Raw genomic sequence first — 18,788 nt, 5'->3', positions numbered from 1 at the left:
TTGCAGGGAATTTTGTCAGGATGTAACACAAAAGGGCTACTTTTCAGTTTCCTCAATATGTTCTATAGACAGGCATAATGTGTTCTGCCTGCAGTGACACCATATGTTTGCTATTTTTTGTTTTTTGTGCCGGTGGATTGGTGGGCACGGAATGAGTCGACTGCTGCGGCACTGCACGCAGACTCTTGCTGATAAAAACATTGGTTTTGTGCTATCATGACATGTTTATGCTGGAGTAAAACCAAGGGTTTATTGGAATCCTCCTGCTTAAGCACCTGCTTTATTTGTGAAAGATGCGTTTGTCAAGTGGGACTCTAATATATCTCGCTCAGACCTCTGAAAAATCCAAGAGTTATGTAGTGTGACTGAGTATCAATAATGCTGTTATCTAATCCCGAGTAAATTTGAATGCGACTTGCTGCAGAGTTAGAATTCTATGTACAGCAGGGGAGTTGCTAGGTCTGGAAAAGACCCAGGGCTAAGCTGATGTCAGAACTGTTGGGACTGGGGGCTAGTTAGTCTTTTGGCTGTAGCTCCTGAGATTCTATCCGGGGCTACAGCCAAAAGATCAGGGGCTATAGCCCCCTTAGCCTCCCCCTAGCAACGCCCCTGATGTACAGTACTACCTAGGTCTCTATAATTATGTGGACCCAAGTACGACTTTTAAATAAGCCTTCATGAGGGCAAGGCAAAGAGGCAGCCCTTTGGATGCTAGAATTACTGCCAAACTTGATACTGTTGCCGCCACTTGGTCTCTTGGATTTACCAGAAGATTACGAGTGACAGTTTGGAGGTATTAGCCCACATTTCTGCACTCCATAGGACCCCATGAGGATTTTATCGTAGTGGGTGGTACTTATGGTGGCAGAAAACCCTCCAGTTTTAGGAGGTAAAGTGGAGGAGTTACAACCTGCTCCATGCTGGCTGTAACTCTGCTAATTCACCAATAATCCTGTAATTTGGTGGTGAAGTAAAAGTGACAGTACATCTGTTACCTCCAGGAAAATGACAGTAATGGGATGACTGCTATTCGTTTACTGCACCACTAGTCAGCTCATAAAGCCCACAGGGTTCTTTGTCTACAGCTAAAGGGAGCGGTTCTTTCTACAGAGTAATATTCTGGGCAGCAATGCACCTTGAATGGTGTAAACAACCAACAATAGCAAAAGAATATATACGGTTCAGCCACATAAATATTAGTTATCTAGCCCAGGAACAAATTACCAATGTGTATGTCTTCCGATGTGGTGATTTATCATCAGCCCACTGCATATATGCTGATCATCACCCCTCTGAGCAATGCTTTGTGCCTAGATCGGCTTGTTTAAGCAGGGGCCAAACCCCCTGCTCTTTGATATGATATGATAGTTTATTTATATAGCGCCTATACACAATGCGTATCAAAGCGCTGCAAGGAGGGAGGGGACATAGGAAAATACAGTTACATTCAGCAAGAGTCCTTGAAACAATACAGAATGTGAAAATAACTATCGTAGTAGGCCTGCCGACATTTCTGATAGTGCAAGTGCATAGACAAGTAAGGCAAGAGGTAATGGGAAAGAAGGAGAACAAAGCAAGCAGTAACATTACTATGTCTGACGACAATTTATGCAGTGCAGGTGGTAACAAGAGGTGGGGTGGGGGGGCAAGGGAATGGAGGGGGAAGGAGAACAAGGCACGCTACTGAGCAAAAATGTCAGTGACAAATTTGAAAAGCAGGGCAGGGGGAGGAGGGAGAGAACAAGGGGGAGGAGGGGAGACAGACAAGCTGCTATCAAGAGTCACGGAACAGATGATAGGAGTAAGTGCTAGGAGGGGGAAGTCTGAGAGGAGGGAGAATAAGAAGGGGGGAGTAGGAAGGTAATGGAAGAGGATGGAAGTGAGGAGGGGGGAAGGGAAGGAGGCAGGAAGGGGGGTGAAGGGCAGAGCAAAAGAGGGGAGGGAGAAGCAAGGGTGGGGGCGCAGAGACACTCATGGAGGGGCAGGGGGGCACACAGACACTCACGGAGGGGCAGGGGGGCACACAGACACTCACGGAGGGGCAGGGGGGCACACAGACACGATCTTGAGTTATAATGTGTGGGATGTATTTACCCATGCATCCTAGCCCTACCTCAAAACTGTGCAGTACTGACATGAAAACATCATGATGACCAGAGCTTCCCAGAAAATGCACCGGGAAATGCAGGAAGAATAGGCTGCCACCCATTTTTGCCGATGTTATGGGCACAGAAGGACGCTGCCTAAAACCACCATTGGACTACCCGCACAGTAGTCTGAAACCATTGTTTTGACCCATGTGGAATCATTAGACGGGGTAAATATGGGGATTAAGCTGTCGCTGCCCATCATTTTGCCCCAGAACAAAAATAAATAATTGGAGTGGGTAAAGATGGGGATGCGCTGTCGCCGCCCATCATTTCATCCCAGAATCCAGGACAGCTGCGCAGTTGTGCGCACACCAAAATGGTTACCTAACTTGCCACCCACCAGTGTAAAGAAAGGTCTTTGTTGACAAAATCCACTTTTACTGATGTCAAAAAGTTGCTGAAATCGTGACTCATTGGACCACTTTAAAGATTCAACCCTTTTTGTGTGTGTTTAGAATGCATTAATCCAAGAAAATCCCAAAGTTGCATGCAGTGCCAACAAAATCCTCTAGGCGGCACTAGCGGTCTAAACTCTGACTGGAGAACTGAGTGCAGTTGCTGTACAAAGGGATTTGACTCAGCTGACTTCAAAGGCTGCATTTTAATTAAAAAATTAGCCACATGCTGTTCCCAGAGGCCTGAAGCCTGGGAAACCCTCTCACCTCCAGAAACTTCACACCAGGAGTTAGAATCTCACATGACCTCTTGATTGATAGAAGGCAGACTGGCTGGGAGCTTCCCAGAGACCACACAAAGGACCCTTTCCTCTGAAAGGAATATGTTAATTCTGAACTGTTTAATGTCAACAAAGCCCTGCCTGCCCAGAGGACTGACCCACCCAAGTCTTGGAGGCGGACCTCAACACTCTGAGGATTGAATTGAAAAGAAAATATATATTTTACAAAAACACTGATAACTCTTTGTAATCAAATGACAGAAATGTATAACTTTGAGAGCTTTAATTAAGAAAATGTACCTTTCATTCAAGGCCAAACTCGAATTTGAGTGATGTTCTGGGGCAAAACCCCATTGTTTATTAATATTACAGACTCCCTGTTTCAGCTAGACAAACGAAAATGCATTGGTATGTGGGTAGATATGTGAGGAACAGTTGTGTAAAATTTAATGGAGATCCAATGTTGTGCAGCACATGAATAAGTGCTAGAAGTGGCCGTTTTTGAATGCAAGCTCTTAGGATGAACACATTTGGACAGAGACATGGCTAAATTCAGCCACACCATGTATATGTGATTTTAATCAAATGTGTACCTGTGCAAATATGTTTTTAGGTCAGATATAGATTGTGTATAAAGTTGACAGGGGTGGGTTCTCTGTATCATAAACAGACCTCATCATGATGACACTTCATTTCATTCCCCCAATCAAGTAAGGGATGAAAGCTGGACCAATGGAAAGTGGAGAGGGGCAAGGCTAGTGATGCGACACACACACCCACTTGGAGAACATATAAATGGACCACTGAAACTTAGATAGGGACCTTCCAAATCCATCTGCCGCTGGAAGCCCTGCCGGAAAAATCCATACTTACCTCCATCAAACTCCAGAAAGCCAAACTAGAGACTTCAATCTATCCAGACCAGAGAGAAAGCAGTGCTGTGCCCAGCTGTGAGCAGAACCCAGAGAGAAAGCAGTGCTGTGCCTAGCAGAGACCAGACCAGGCGCTGTGAGCAGAACCCGGAAAGACCTGACCAGACTGTTGACCAGATCGTGACAAAGCCGCTTTTCCGGTTCAAAATCTCTTGTGAGTACTTAGCAAAACTCAGAACACATCTCTTAGTTGAATTCATCTAATTCAATTTATTTAACCCAAGTAGAACTGCCTCCTAGCTGTCACCTGTCATTCTAGCTGCAAAAATTTGTCACTTGTCATTTTGAAAAAGTGTGCGTTTAAAATTTACAAAACCAAAAACGACCTTTACTAAATTGCTCATATCTCCGCAACCGTTTGGGTTAGAGACTTGCAATAACTTTTATTTGGAAGCTGAGATCCCAGGCTTTCCTAGGAACCTAGAACCACATCCCTACCCCTTATAGTTTTACCGCAATCGCGGAACACGCACCCGCGAATTTTGCCGCGATTTGCAATCTCTTCACATGTAAAAAAACTGCTGATGCTGATTTCCATTTGCTAGAAATTCGTTTGACCTGATAATCATTCCGGCATCATTGCTAGTGTGAGCCTGGACTAATATTAACTAGATACCACTCATCCTGAACCTCTAAAGGGGAATTAAAAGCAAATTTAGCATATTTCTCATTCATTGCCAGCACATATCAAAGCAGTTTGGGCCTGTGATTTCAAAACTCCTATCTGTTTTCTGTTGTTTAAGCTTGCTGGGGTGAACTGAATTACAGTTGATTGCATTTCTGAGAACTGTGTGCTTCCTTCCATTCCTTGCATTGCATAAAAAGGGGGGGAAGGGCTTGCCAGAGAAAAGTGATTACATTGTCTGTTGAAATCATATTGAGTATTTTCTGTATTGCATTTTTATTCAACATTACATCCATTTGAACTACATAAAGCATTCTTTACCACCTTTTTCTGTTGTACCATTTACCAGTGTGCTACCTTATTCATTTCATGTCCACTCATTAGTCATTATAAAGAAGTGTGCTAGTGCCAGATTCTCCGTTGTTAATATTTCCCATATCAGATAAAGTGTGATATTCAATTATTAATTTATTATAAAGTGTGATATCTATATTTTAATTTATCAAATAAACCTTTTAAACTTGCAAAACAGAACTACTTCTTGGCTCAGTGGGGTCAGGGGGATTCCAAGAGAGGGGTGTTATACAAGGGTAGTCATCCAGAACGCATGAACTGGACCTAAAGATATATCAATAAGGGTTTTCATTCAGTATCATAGACTAGGCGTTAACTTGGCTGTAGTGCTGAATTGAATCCTCTTACAAATTGGGGGCTCGAGCCGAGACGTTGGGTTAGATTTACCATTTGTGCAGCTTAATACAGTGTGCTAGCTGACGGGATACATACATCCGGTCGGATCACCACGCTGCATTACGCTGTGAAGCATTCCTCAAAAGGGACACTCCAAGAAAAGTTCTGTTCTGCAAAAATAAAATACTAACTTCTGTAAGTCAGGACAGAGACCAATCTCTAGAATGACGGCCTTAGTAGACATGAAAATAGCCAGAGAGCACTTCTTACATAAGTTATTTGTGAGAGGTGAGTGGACTCACCAGGACCAAACAGTCTGGTTGCAGGCCATCATGCAACAGGTCACGGAAACAGGGTCAGACCTATGGAGAGATCAGGGTCCATTACATGAGGCCCTGAGTGAACTATATATGGCTCCTAAAGCCAAAGAGGAACACAATAAGATTGCCAGGATAGCAGCATACCTGTACCTATATATGGGAGACATGCAGGATAGATGTGCTGAAAGCCAAAATCTGGCAAATAGGCAACAGATGGAATTACAGAAGGTCCAATCTGATCTGGACTCTTCTGAGCAGAGGCTGCAGAGGAGCCAGGAGTCAGAAAATGACAGCAGACTGTACATTACTAAAATAAAGGAGGATATGGATGTACTGCAAAAGGAAAAGTCAGAACAGGATACCAGATTTCTGGCCTTGCAGAAGGAACACCAAGAAGGTTTGGACTCCCTACTGCAAAGCCAGAAAAAGCTGGAGCAACAGCTAGACTTCAACAGGGTATGTGCTGAGCAGGTAGTCACCCTGCAAGGCCACCTAGATAGAGTGAAGGCAGAGAGCAACAAACTAATTCTGAAAGACCTGGATACCCAGGCAGAGTTTGATGAGGAGCGCCAGAAAGCTGGTGCCTTTCAACGGCAAAGGGACGACCTGGCGGCACAAATGCAGGCTCTTAGTCAGGAAAGAGACGCCATAGGCCAGGAAGTCTGCCATTTAAAAAGAAAAATGGAAGAAAATCACCTGGCCCACCAGGGACTGGGTGACCTCCAAAAAGAAAACCAGAACTTGGTAGAGCACACCAGAAGGGTGGAGGATGCTCTAGCAAGAAAGGAGCAGGCCAATAGGGACATTGCCCAGGAGGTAACCCTCCTGCAGCAAAGACTGGCCCAGTTCTCCAGGACCAACAAGGAAGCACAGAGGGAAAATGAGGCCCTCTGCCAACACAATGATAGGCTCCAACAGCAGGTAGCGATGCAGGAGAAACTGATAGAGTCGAGTAAGGCCTTAACAGAGGAACTGAAAGCACAAATGCAGGCTCTTGCATTGCAACAGGGAGCAGGGGCGGATAGAGATGAGGTCCGCTGGGAAAGAGAGACTCCTGACCATAACCGCAGGAGCCCTAACACCAGGGGCCTTCATCTTCCCCAGTCCCTGAACTCTGCCACCCCCATGTCCCCTGGCGCACATGAGCACAGGGCCACAGGGATGGCAGATTACTATCCAGCCAGAAGCATGGGGCTCATAGGCCAGGACCACTCAGGAATGGAGGGGTGGGCATCCGGGTATGGGCACCCAAGTACAATACAGTTCAGTGGGGAACCCCAGGAGAGTAGGCCCATTAAGGGCATCCTGAAAACCTCTGCCCAGTTAGGTCAGTGGAGGGGGTACCCATCCAATCCTGGCAGCAAGGAGGAATCTGAAGACTCCTCTGAACTGCGCAGGACACAGGAGACCAGGTCCCCACATTCTGCCAGCCATTCCCAGGCTCGCAGAATCCGGGAAAACCTGGAAGAACAGACGGGAACCTCTGGGAGCAGTGCCTCTGAGTCCGACGAAGAATGGACAAGGGTTACCCGAACCAAAAAGGCCAATAAGGCAAAAAGGGCCTTGCTTAAGGACCCCTTAAAGCAGATTAAGGCGATCAGGAGCGTCATCACGCCTTACCATAAGAACTCTAAGTATTCTGTTTGGGAGCACTTAGAGTTGTTTGAACAAATGATGGAGACTTTCCATTTGAAGGACAGCCAAAGCTGCATTCAATATGTAAAGTGGACCTTCTCCCCGGAATACTCCAGTTTCTTTGCAGGGCTGGAGGACCAAAATCATTTAAGATGGTCCACCTATAAGGCGGCCATCCTGAAACATTTTTCTGTTCACAGAAATCCTCAAGAGGCTCGCAAGGCAGCCTACAATTTGCAATGTGGGGAGGATCAGGCCCCACAAGAATTTGTGCAGGAGTTAAAGCGGGCTTTTGCACAGACCACAAGAAGGGTGCGCACGGATAGCCGTGAATTTATAAACACGTTTTTCCATGCCTTGCCCAAATATATCATGACCCAGCTCGTGAGGGATTTTCACGAGAAAAGATCTTTAGACTGGGTCATTGAACAGGCTACCCGGATCTATGAGGTGCAGAAGCCCATAGAAAATAAAAGCAATGCCCAGAAAAACCCCAAAGCCAACAGCACCCCTGCTGCTGCCAAGGTGGCAGAGGTAAAGGTCACCCCCGTTTTGGATTTGGAGATGGGGGGGCCTAAAAACCTACCTGCACCGAATAATGCTAGGCCCAGAAGGTCCTCGGGCCAGTCACAGACAGGGAGCCAGGGAGGCAGCCCCACAAATGGGGTCCCTCGCTCTCCTGACTATGTAAGTCCTCGCTACAAAGGTAACAGACCCATCCTGGGTTATGTGTGGACTCCTCCAGCCCAAGGGGGGGGATCCAGCCAAGCACCTAACCCAGGGAACTTCCCTCCAAACTTCCCACAGGAGGGCAGAAATGTACCAAACCCTGGGCAGAACTTTTTCCCCAGATATCCACCCGACTTCCAACCCCAAAATCATCCATCCTTCTTTCCTCAATTCCCTGAGCCCAGACCACTGAATCCGGGAGAGGGGAGGCCAAGGGTGGAGGGGTACCAAAATATTCCCAACCCGGGGTATTACCAAAGGAGGGATAGCTACCCTTCCCGGGATCAGCCCAGGGGAGAAAACAGGGCCCCGTATCAGCCTGAGCGGGTTTCCCAGTTAGAGCGCCAGGTTCAAAACATGGCGCGGGATATGGGTCATATACTGAGGGCGCAGCAGAACCCTCAGATCGGCGTGCCAGCGCAGAACGCACCCAACTCTGGACCTGGTGCTCCAGAACAATGACGGGGGCAGCACCCCGATAAATCACCGGTTCCCAGGGAGGAGGCACAAAGGGAAGGGGGGTGTAAAGCCTTGGAGGAAGCTTCCTTCCTCACTTGTAAACAGCCCCTGGAAACCCAGGAACCGGAAACAAAATCTCTTGCCCCTGAAAGTCTGCCTCCTAAGGAGCAGAGGGGGGGTAGGAGAAACAAAAGACCCAAACAGACTCAGTTTGAGGAGGAGGTACAGATCTTCCAATTTGAGGGAGAGGGATCCTCAGAGGATCCTGGGAAAAGGATTTTCTCCTTCAGAGAGGGGGGAACTCCTCCCAAAGAAAAATGGGTCCCTAGGGATGCAAATCCTGACTGGGGAGATGTGGAGAGTGAGCTACCGCCGCCCACCATCTCATCCCAGAACCAACAGCAAGAAAATCCCCTGGTTCAAACCCATCCTGGGGATTGCCTCCAAAAAGGGGGGGGCGGCCCAGAAATGGAGCCAGGGGAACCCACAATGGCTCTGATCTCCAGTTGCAAAATTTTTCTTCCAGATTCCCAAGGCTCTCCACAAGATTCTGCCCAAATCTCTTCGCTAGCGATGTCCAAAACCAGAAAATTAGCCCACCAGTTGTCCAAAAATGTACATTATCTGTGCCCCCTTGAGGAGAAGGAGGGAAGATATTATGCCCCGGTACAAGTACAGGGGCAGGGTACAATCTCAGCACTGGTGGACACTGGATCTCAAGCTACCCTTCTGTCCAGAAGGGCCTTTGACGAACTGAATGCAGGAAGGGGAGAGAATTACCAAATTCCTCTCACCTCTCTTCCTGGACAACTGCAGAACTTTGACGGGAAGGAAATTCCCGTCGAGGGGACGGCAGACTTGGACATTAAGATCGGGCGACATAAGTTGAAACACCCGGTCATAGTTGTGACCCCAGAGGGCACCCCTTGTTTACTAGGGAATGACCTCCTGAGAAGGTTGTCACCCCTAATAGATTGCGTAAACAAGGTCCTCTGGACTCAGACTAGCCGACCCATAAAATTAAAACAGAGTGTCAACCATGTTAGTTTAAACGGCACATGCCACATGGTTGAACAAAAATCTGACCAAGTAGAATTTCACTTCCAGAACAACCAAATTCCAGACGTGACAGTAATAGCAGTAGGACAACAGACTGGTGATGGGGGGTCCTCTCTATTTCTGAAAATCAACCTTCCTTCCAGTCTAAAGTGGTATTCCATGCTGGAAGGAAACACTCTGAAATTCTATACCAATCCACAATCAGAAACTCCCACTCCTATAGTCCAGGAAGATGTGAAATCAGCTCAAAGCCTGGCTGATGTTCAGCAAATTGGAGAGCAGTTGTTCATTCCTGTTCAGTTAAATGATGGGAAGGACTCTGTTCTCGCTCGAGTGTGTGTGAACAACGGTAAGAGCTTCATCAGCGAAGCCACGTTCCGCCAACTCCCAAAAGATCCAGCCATTCCCACCTTCAAACTGATAGACAAATGGGAAATGGACCTGGAAGCACCCAATTCAAAACATCTCCTGCCAAGCAGGTGTATGCTCAAAATCTCCATTGGCAACAAGAGCATAGTCCATAATTGTTGGGTCGTGCGAGACGTCACTGCCGCCTTTTACTTAGGCAGTGACATTCTCAATCGCTTTGCCATTAGTTTGGACCTAATAAACTTCAAAGCTTGGTCCCGATTAGCGGATAATCCCATGGGCTTTGATGATCCAGAAAAAGCATTTAGGTCAGCTCAATTGCTACCTTATGCGGTTGAAATTCAGGTTAAAGAGGAAGTCACCATCCCAGAAAGGACCCGACAATTCTCCCTGGAAGTGAAAGTTAAAAGGGGACAAGAGTTGAAAAACCCTGATGCTTACATACATCTAAATGCTTCTCTCCAACAGCAAGGGTTGGGGGTAAACCCGACTCCATTAGTCAACATAGAACATGACACCATTCTAATAGAGGTGGATAACAGCGACTTAAAGAGTATTACTCTAGCCGCAGGCACCATTATTGGAATGGCGGTTGATGACCGACATTTCTCCATTGATCTTGTAAATGAACTGTTAGGACCAATCCCCAAGGACTGTTTTGACAGTGACAGTGAGGACAACGCAACACCAGACAGGATTTTTACCCGGCATGGGGGGAACTTCCTGGTGTACACTTCCTGCCCCTATGGTAAGGAAGATGTGACCTGTGACTTCAGGAGGGATGAGGTGATTTTCCAGGTCCATGAGGGCTGCCTTTCCCACCTGAAGCCTCCGGTCCAAATCAGCACTCTGACCAGGGACTTCTCCACCCAGCTGGAGGAGGCCGCGGAGATAGCCAAACCAGAAGTCTTTCCAGGCTTCAGGCAGATGGTGGAAGAGAGAGTCAACCTAGCTGATGCCTGTGTGACTCTGGAACAAAAGCAAAAGTTGAAACAAGTTTTCTTGGATTTCCAAGATCTCTTTGCGGTAGACTCATATGACTGTGGTCGCACCGACATCCACACCACAACAATCCCCACGGACCCTGGCATGACTCCAGTGTTTGTGAAGCAATATCGCTTGCCTCTCGCATCAATGGAGTCCCTTACTAAAATAATTAAGAACCTTGAGTCCCGGGGAATAATCCGTCCAGTCCACAGCACCTTCAATAATCCGGTGCTGGGAATATTGAAGCCAAACGGCCAGTGGAGACTCTGCGCTGACCTCAGGGAGCTCAACAAACGGGTCCACACTTCCCGATGGCCTCTTCCCTACATTGACCAAGGGCTGGCCCAGATTCAGGGGTCACAGGTATTCACTGCAATAGACCTGACCAATGGATACTGGACCGTGCCTGTCAGTAGGGAGGACCAATACAAGCTGGCTTTTACCTTTGGGGGCCAGCAGTACACATGGACCCGGACTCCCTTCGGATACCTTAACTCCGGTAATGAGTTCAATATTTTCCTACATAAGGCCATGCCCGACCTGGGTACGAGGGGTAACCTGGCTTATGTAGATGATGTCCTCATCAAAAGTTCATCTGTGGAGGAACACATAGCAGAGATCCGTTATGTTCTGACACAGTTGAGGGCCGCCGGAGCAAAACTTTCCTTTCAGAAAGCACAGTGGTGTAGAACCCGTGTTAATTTCTTGGGGCATGAGATTACTCCTCAGGGTCTCTGTCCCCAGGAAAAGAAAGTGGAAGCACTTCAGAAACTGAAAGACCCCACAACTCTGCGGGAACTAAGGAGCCTCCTTGGACTGACTAATTACAGCAGAAAGTTCATTGAGGGCTACGCAGAGATCACCAGACCCCTGATTCATCTCCTGAAGGGGGGGGTCAAGTGGGAATGGGGTCCAGAACAAGCCGAGGCAGTAAAACAACTCAAAAGAAGCCTCTCACAAGCGCCCTGCCTAGCTTACCCTGTCAGAAACAAGGAGTTCTTCCTGGAGACAGGGTTCTCTAATACGTGCTTGACGGCAGTATTATACCAAAAGCATGACAAGGTCAATAAAGTAATCTCCTATGCGAGCAAAACTTTATCCTCTGTGGAGGAAAAATTCAACGATTGTGAGAAGGCACTCCTGGCAACGGTGTGGGCGTTGAAGAATTACCGCCCGTTTATCCAGGGGGAACACATCATAGTGGAGACTCCACACCAGCCTCTGCAATATCTCCAAAGTGACAGAATCCGGGCCGGAAATGTGAGTAATTCCCGAATTACTTCCTGGATTCTGTCAATGCAAGGCTTTCCTGTGGAAGTCAGATATGGCCAAAACAAGAAGAGTCCCCTCGCGCAAGGTCTGGCTGACTTGCATGATTGTGCCAGAGAAAACTGTCTCGAGGACGAAAGTCTAAACATAAAGGACAACATGGAGGCATACCTTAATTCCCCCCACAAAGTCTTTGAAGAAGACAAGTGTGAGGGAATGCCCACTGTGTATGTGGATGGATGCTCTTACCATGTTAACAACAACGGGGAGAAAGAACTGGTGGCTGGCGTAGGGAATGCATGGGTGAATGAGTCCCCAGGACCCTCCGCTGGATACAAAATTGGTCCCCGAAGTAGTCAGGTGGCAGAATTGATGGCTGTGCATCAGGCCATCCTCACTGCTGTCCAGCATCAACTCCACGAACTGGTCATAATCACAGATTCGGATTATGTACGGAACGGGTTCGTGGAGCACCTGGTTAATTGGAAAACCAGAGGCATGTTATGTGCTAACAACAAACCCTTGAAACATGGGAAGTTGATCCAAAACATTGATGATCTGGTCACCTCGAATGAGATGACCATCTATTGGAAAAAGATCAAGGGTCATTCCAAAGTAGAGGGACCAGACAAAACTGGAAATGACTTAGCTGATCAGCTGGCCAAAACCGGGGCCATCCAAGGGGATCTAATTGAGATTGAGTCCCTGTTGGGGGAAATCCAGGTCACTGCTATCACTAGGTCCCAGACAAATGCTCACAACGACCTCTCAATTGCACAATGGAGTAAGGAGACCCCTGATGCTGATTTGATTACTGCTCAGAAGGGGGATCCAATAATTGGTAAATTTTACCAGCACCTTGAGGACCCTGAGAACTTTCCCCTGACGGATACCGATTACATTGGGAAAGAGGACCTAAGAGTGTTGATGAAATGTCCAAAAATGTTCCGGATCCAAGACGGTTTGTTGGTAAGGAAATCCAAAGCTGGCCATGATCAGTGGGTGGTTCCTACCTCATTCCGAAGCCTGATGTTAAGTCACGCCCATGATGCGGCCACCGCCGGTCATAGGGGGTTTCACACAACATTGGAAATCTTAAGAGAGGTTGCATACTGGCCACACATGGGGCAGGACCTCGACCAGTACTTGAAGGGTTGTCTTGTGTGTGCACAATTTCAGCCGACATCACTCACGCACCGGGCGCCTTTACAAAAGAGGGGAATGACACTGCCATGGTCAGATTTACAAATCGACTTTGTAGGCCCTGTGATTCGCTCGGCTAGGGGGAATAAGTACATGTTGACTGTGACATGCTTGTTTACCAAGTGGGTGGAATGTCTCCCAGCCCCAAATTGCAAGGCAGAAACTGCAGCTGCCTTGATGATTAACCACATCTTTTCCCGTTTTGGTCTACCTCAAAGGATTGAGTCAGACAGAGGTAGCCACTTCACCAGTGAAGTAATGACAAAGATGTGGGAGATACTGGGGGTCAAGAGAAAGCTGCATATTGCTTACAGACCAGCTTCTTCTGGGGCAGTAGAGAGATATAACCGGACAATTGTGAGCATATTAAAGAAGTTTGTGGCAGATTCTGGGCCAAGTTGGGATATCCGATTACCTCTGGTCCTAATGGCCATCAGATCTACCCCTTCATCTGCAACCAAAATGTCACCATTTGAGTTGATGACTGGGCGCAAGATGGTGCTTCCGCAGCATTTGCTCTACAGGACCCAAGAGCAGACACTGATAAATGCCTCCACTACTCATGAGTATGTAGAGAATTTAAGGAAACACCTCCAACATGCTTTTGCTTATGCTCAGCGGAATCTAGAAAGATCGACTGATAGCATGAAGACCCATTATGACCTGAAAACTTCCAGGAAGGAATATCAGGTGGGAGACCGGGTCTATCTATACAACTTCCAAAGGAACCAGGCCAAGCAGCGCAAATTTTTGCCTACATGGAAGGGACCCTTTGAGATCGTCGATAAGATCTCTCCGGTGGCCTACAAGATCCGCATCCCCAAAGGTGGTTCGGCAGAGGGGGAAGACAAGTGGGTCCACATAAACCAGTTGAAGTGTTGCCATCCCAGGCACACTCTGCAACAACTGGAGGAATCCTCTGGAATCCTAGCGGGTACTGTATCAGACTAATTCAGTTCCAATCATAAAACATACCACATTTAGTCTCTAAAATATTGTGATTTGTATGAAACTGTCTCTTAGTTATACTGTTTTCTTTATCAAAATAAGAATGTAATGTTTTGTCATGATGAAATGCATATGCTGTCCCACCATCTCAACAGTGGTGGAAAAACGTCTATGAGTAGGTATTGCCGCTCTTCCTTTGTCGTCCTAGGAGAAAGAAAACCTTGAGACGGGCCAAGGAGGACGATCCGGAGACCGGGAGCTGAGACGCAACGGGCTCGGGGTACCGCCCAATATTCCCATCAGGACCGGCGAGGAGAACCGATCGATCAGTACCGGATGGAGGAAAAGATGCTGAACTATGCCATCTATTGGAAGAAGATGAGGAAACATCCCAGATCTTGCGAGTCCCATTCGTGAAATAGGATGGCCATCGCAAGAGGGGGGCTTGTGGGATGTATTTACCCATGCATCCTAGCCCTACCTCAAAACTGTGCAGTACTGACATGAAAACATCATGATGACCAGAGCTTCCCAGAAAATGCACCGGGAAATGCAGGAAGAATAGGCTGCCACCCATTTTTGCCGATGTTATGGGCACAGAAGGACGCTGCCTAAAACCACCATTGGACTACCCGCACAGTAGTCTGAAACCATTGTTTTGACCCATGTGGAATCATTAGACGGGGTAAATATGGGGATTAAGCTGTCGCTGCCCATCATTTTGCCCCAGAACAAAAATAAATAATTGGAGTGGGTAAAGATGGGGATGCGCTGTCGCCGCCCATCATTTCATCCCAGAATCCAGGACAGCTGCGCAGTTGTGCGCACACCAAAATGGTTACCTAACTTGCCACCCACCAGTGTAAAGAAAGGTCTTTGTTGACAAAATCCACTTTTACTGATGTCAAAAAGTTGCTGAAATCGTGACTCATTGGACCACTTTAAAGATTCAACCCTTTTTGTGTGTGTTTAGAATGCATTAATCCAAGAAAATCCCAAAGTTGCATGCAGTGCCAACAAAATCCTCTAGGCGGCACTAGCGGTCTAAACTCTGACTGGAGAACTGAGTGCAGTTGCTGTACAAAGGGATTTGACTCAGCTGACTTCAAAGGCTGCATTTTAATTAAAAAATTAGCCACATGCTGTTCCCAGAGGCCTGAAGCCTGGGAAACCCTCTCACCTCCAGAAACTTCACACCAGGAGTTAGAATCTCACATGACCTCTTGATTGATAGAAGGCAGACTGGCTGGGAGCTTCCCAGAGACCACACAAAGGACCCTTTCCTCTGAAAGGAATATGTTAATTCTGAACTGTTTAATGTCAACAAAGCCCTGCCTGCCCAGAGGACTGACCCACCCAAGTCTTGGAGGCGGACCTCAACACTCTGAGGATTGAATTGAAAAGAAAATATATATTTTACAAAAACACTGATAACTCTTTGTAATCAAATGACAGAAATGTATAACTTTGAGAGCTTTAATTAAGAAAATGTACCTTTCATTCAAGGCCAAACTCGAATTTGAGTGATGTTCTGGGGCAAAACCCCATTGTTTATTAATATTACAGACTCCCTGTTTCAGCTAGACAAACGAAAATGCATTGGTATGTGGGTAGATATGTGAGGAACAGTTGTGTAAAATTTAATGGAGATCCAATGTTGTGCAGCACATGAATAAGTGCTAGAAGTGGCCGTTTTTGAATGCAAGCTCTTAGGATGAACACATTTGGACAGAGACATGGCTAAATTCAGCCACACCATGTATATGTGATTTTAATCAAATGTGTACCTGTGCAAATATGTTTTTAGGTCAGATATAGATTGTGTATAAAGTTGACAGGGGTGGGTTCTCTGTATCATAAACAGACCTCATCATGATGACACTTCATTTCATTCCCCCAATCAAGTAAGGGATGAAAGCTGGACCAATGGAAAGTGGAGAGGGGCAAGGCTAGTGATGCGACACACACACCCACTTGGAGAACATATAAATGGACCACTGAAACTTAGATAGGGACCTTCCAAATCCATCTGCCGCTGGAAGCCCTGCCGGAAAAATCCATACTTACCTCCATCAAACTCCAGAAAGCCAAACTAGAGACTTCAATCTATCCAGACCAGAGAGAAAGCAGTGCTGTGCCCAGCTGTGAGCAGAACCCAGAGAGAAAGCAGTGCTGTGCCTAGCAGAGACCAGACCAGGCGCTGTGAGCAGAACCCGGAAAGACCTGACCAGACTGTTGACCAGATCGTGACAAAGCCGCTTTTCCGGTTCAAAATCTCTTGTGAGTACTTAGCAAAACTCAGAACACATCTCTTAGTTGAATTCATCTAATTCAATTTATTTAACCCAAGTAGAACTGCCTCCTAGCTGTCACCTGTCATTCTAGCTGCAAAAATTTGTCACTTGTCATTTTGAAAAAGTGTGCGTTTAAAATTTACAAAACCAAAAACGACCTTTACTAAATTGCTCATATCTCCGCAACCGTTTGGGTTAGAGACTTGCAATAACTTTTATTTGGAAGCTGAGATCCCAGGCTTTCCTAGGAACCTAGAACCACATCCCTACCCCTTATAGTTTTACCGCAATCGCGGAACACGCACCCGCGAATTTTGCCGCGATTTGCAATCTCTTCACATGTAAAAAAACTGCTGATGCTGATTTCCATTTGCTAGAAATTCGTTTGACCTGATAATCATTCCGGCATCATTGCTAGTGTGAGCCTGGACTAATATTAACTAGATACCACTCATCCTGAACCTCTAAAGGGGAATTAAAAGCAAATTTAGCATATTTCTCATTCATTGCCAGCACATATCAAAGCAGTTTGGGCCTGTGATTTCAAAACTCCTATCTGTTTTCTGTTGTTTAAGCTTGCTGGGGTGAACTGAATTACAGTTGATTGCATTTCTGAGAACTGTGTGCTTCCTTCCATTCCTTGCATTGCATAAAAAGGGGGGGAAGGGCTTGCCAGAGAAAAGTGATTACATTGTCTGTTGAAATCATATTGAGTATTTTCTGTATTGCATTTTTATTCAACATTACATCCATTTGAACTACATAAAGCATTCTTTACCACCTTTTTCTGTTGTACCATTTACCAGTGTGCTACCTTATTCATTTCATGTCCACTCATTAGTCATTATAAAGAAGTGTGCTAGTGCCAGATTCTCCGTTGTTAATATTTCCCATATCAGATAAAGTGTGATATTCAATTATTAATTTATTATAAAGTGTGATATCTATATTTTAATTTATCAAATAAACCTTTTAAACTTGCAAAACAGAACTACTTCTTGGCTCAGTGGGGTCAGGGGGATTCCAAGAGAGGGGTGTTATACAAGGGTAGTCATCCAGAACGCATGAACTGGACCTAAAGATATATCAATAAGGGTTTTCATTCAGTATCATAGACTAGGCGTTAACTTGGCTGTAGTGCTGAATTGAATCCTCTTACAAATGGGAGTAACGCTCATGGCCCAGACACTCTTTTAATCAATTGTCTGCATTCTTGAACATAACATATTGCCTGAAAGCCAGAGAGCTAGATGAATACACTTCTATGAGCTGGAATATGCTGTTCCTATCAGGTCTCTATTTGGGTTGACAGGCCAGTTATCAACAAAGCTAAAGTGAAACAGTGAAACTGATGCTTACAGACCCTGTTCCCTACCAACTTTAAATATGATCCAAATTGTTTGCGTGTGGAGAGGTAGGAATTGTGATGCAGGGAACAACAGTCTCCCTTTTTTCTGCTCTTTGATGTCAGTTACTGAACTCATTTTCCTTCCATCTGCCTGCTCGTCTCGCCTCTGATCCGTTGGTACACCCTGCAAGGAGATCCAATCATCTATTGTGATTATATTAATTTGAGAGATCTCTGGGAGATGAGAGCCATTTCCTCAAAACCAAAACACCGGCCCATACCCATTCTGTAGGAAGGCCTTAGACTTTAATCTCAGGACCCATGAACCCTACGAGCGTGCCAACGACTCAACATTCACACATGTCCAATATTGCTTAAGTGAGGCTATAGCAAGTCCACAGACTGACATTTTTAAATCTTTTTTAGGTTGCCAGCAGAGCATTGGGAATCCCTGCAAGCAAAGTTCACATCAGTGAGACCAGCACCAACACTGTCCCCAACACATCACCGACTGCCGCTTCTGCCAGCTCGGACCTCAACGGAATGGCGGTCTATGTAAGGATGCTAAATCTCTTCCAAGCTTTACCAACTGCAGCGTGGGTCAAACATGCACATATTACAAACAAACAGCAAAACAAATGGCAATTTATTTCTGTTAGTCTGCCAGTGCTTTCTTCAATCTATATTTCTTTTTATTTTACATTTATTTTGATGTGGTATTGCGCTAAATGTCTCGAGTGGCTTCAAAGTGCCTACACGTGGTTGGTCGTGGAGTGGAAATTGGTCAACCGAGGGAGTTTTCTTGGTTGTGGAAAACACATGTTTTGAGGCTTTTCTGAATTTAACTGTTTCGAACCTGGAGCAAAAAAAAGAGAAGAATGCCTTCTCTCGTGGCATTCGTACTTTTAGTGCAATTTAGAATGTTTGTATCAGTTAATTAAAATGACGCAATGACGTATGGTACGTTGAATGAATTTGTACGTTTTGAAGTTCGGCCAAAATCCACTGGGCGTTTTGTGGATGATAATTCTCTTGGCAATTGGCAGCGAGTGGAGGGCAGACAGGTCTGGTGCTATATGTTCTCTGCGCTCACTC

General features: G+C 46.1%; 1 protein-coding gene across 1 annotated transcript in view; it reads left to right on the top strand.

Annotated features, from left to right (window-relative positions):
• Positions 1–18,788, top strand: part of LOC138468215 (xanthine dehydrogenase/oxidase-like) — a 551,126-nt gene that overhangs the window by 442,950 nt on the left and 89,388 nt on the right. Inside the window, exon 29 of the mRNA XM_069608675.1 lies at positions 18,120–18,248. Coding sequence (XP_069464776.1) covers positions 18,120–18,248 — 129 coding nt within the window. The remainder of the gene's footprint in view (positions 1–18,119; positions 18,249–18,788) is intronic.

This window comes from Ambystoma mexicanum, chromosome 4q, assembly GCF_040938575.1.
Source record: "Ambystoma mexicanum isolate Mex_15411 chromosome 4q, UKY_AmexF1_1, whole genome shotgun sequence".
NCBI classification, from domain to species: domain Eukaryota; kingdom Metazoa; phylum Chordata; class Amphibia; order Caudata; family Ambystomatidae; genus Ambystoma; species Ambystoma mexicanum.
The sequence above is the reverse complement of the archived record's forward strand: the minus strand, read 5'-3'. Positions and strand labels throughout refer to the sequence as shown.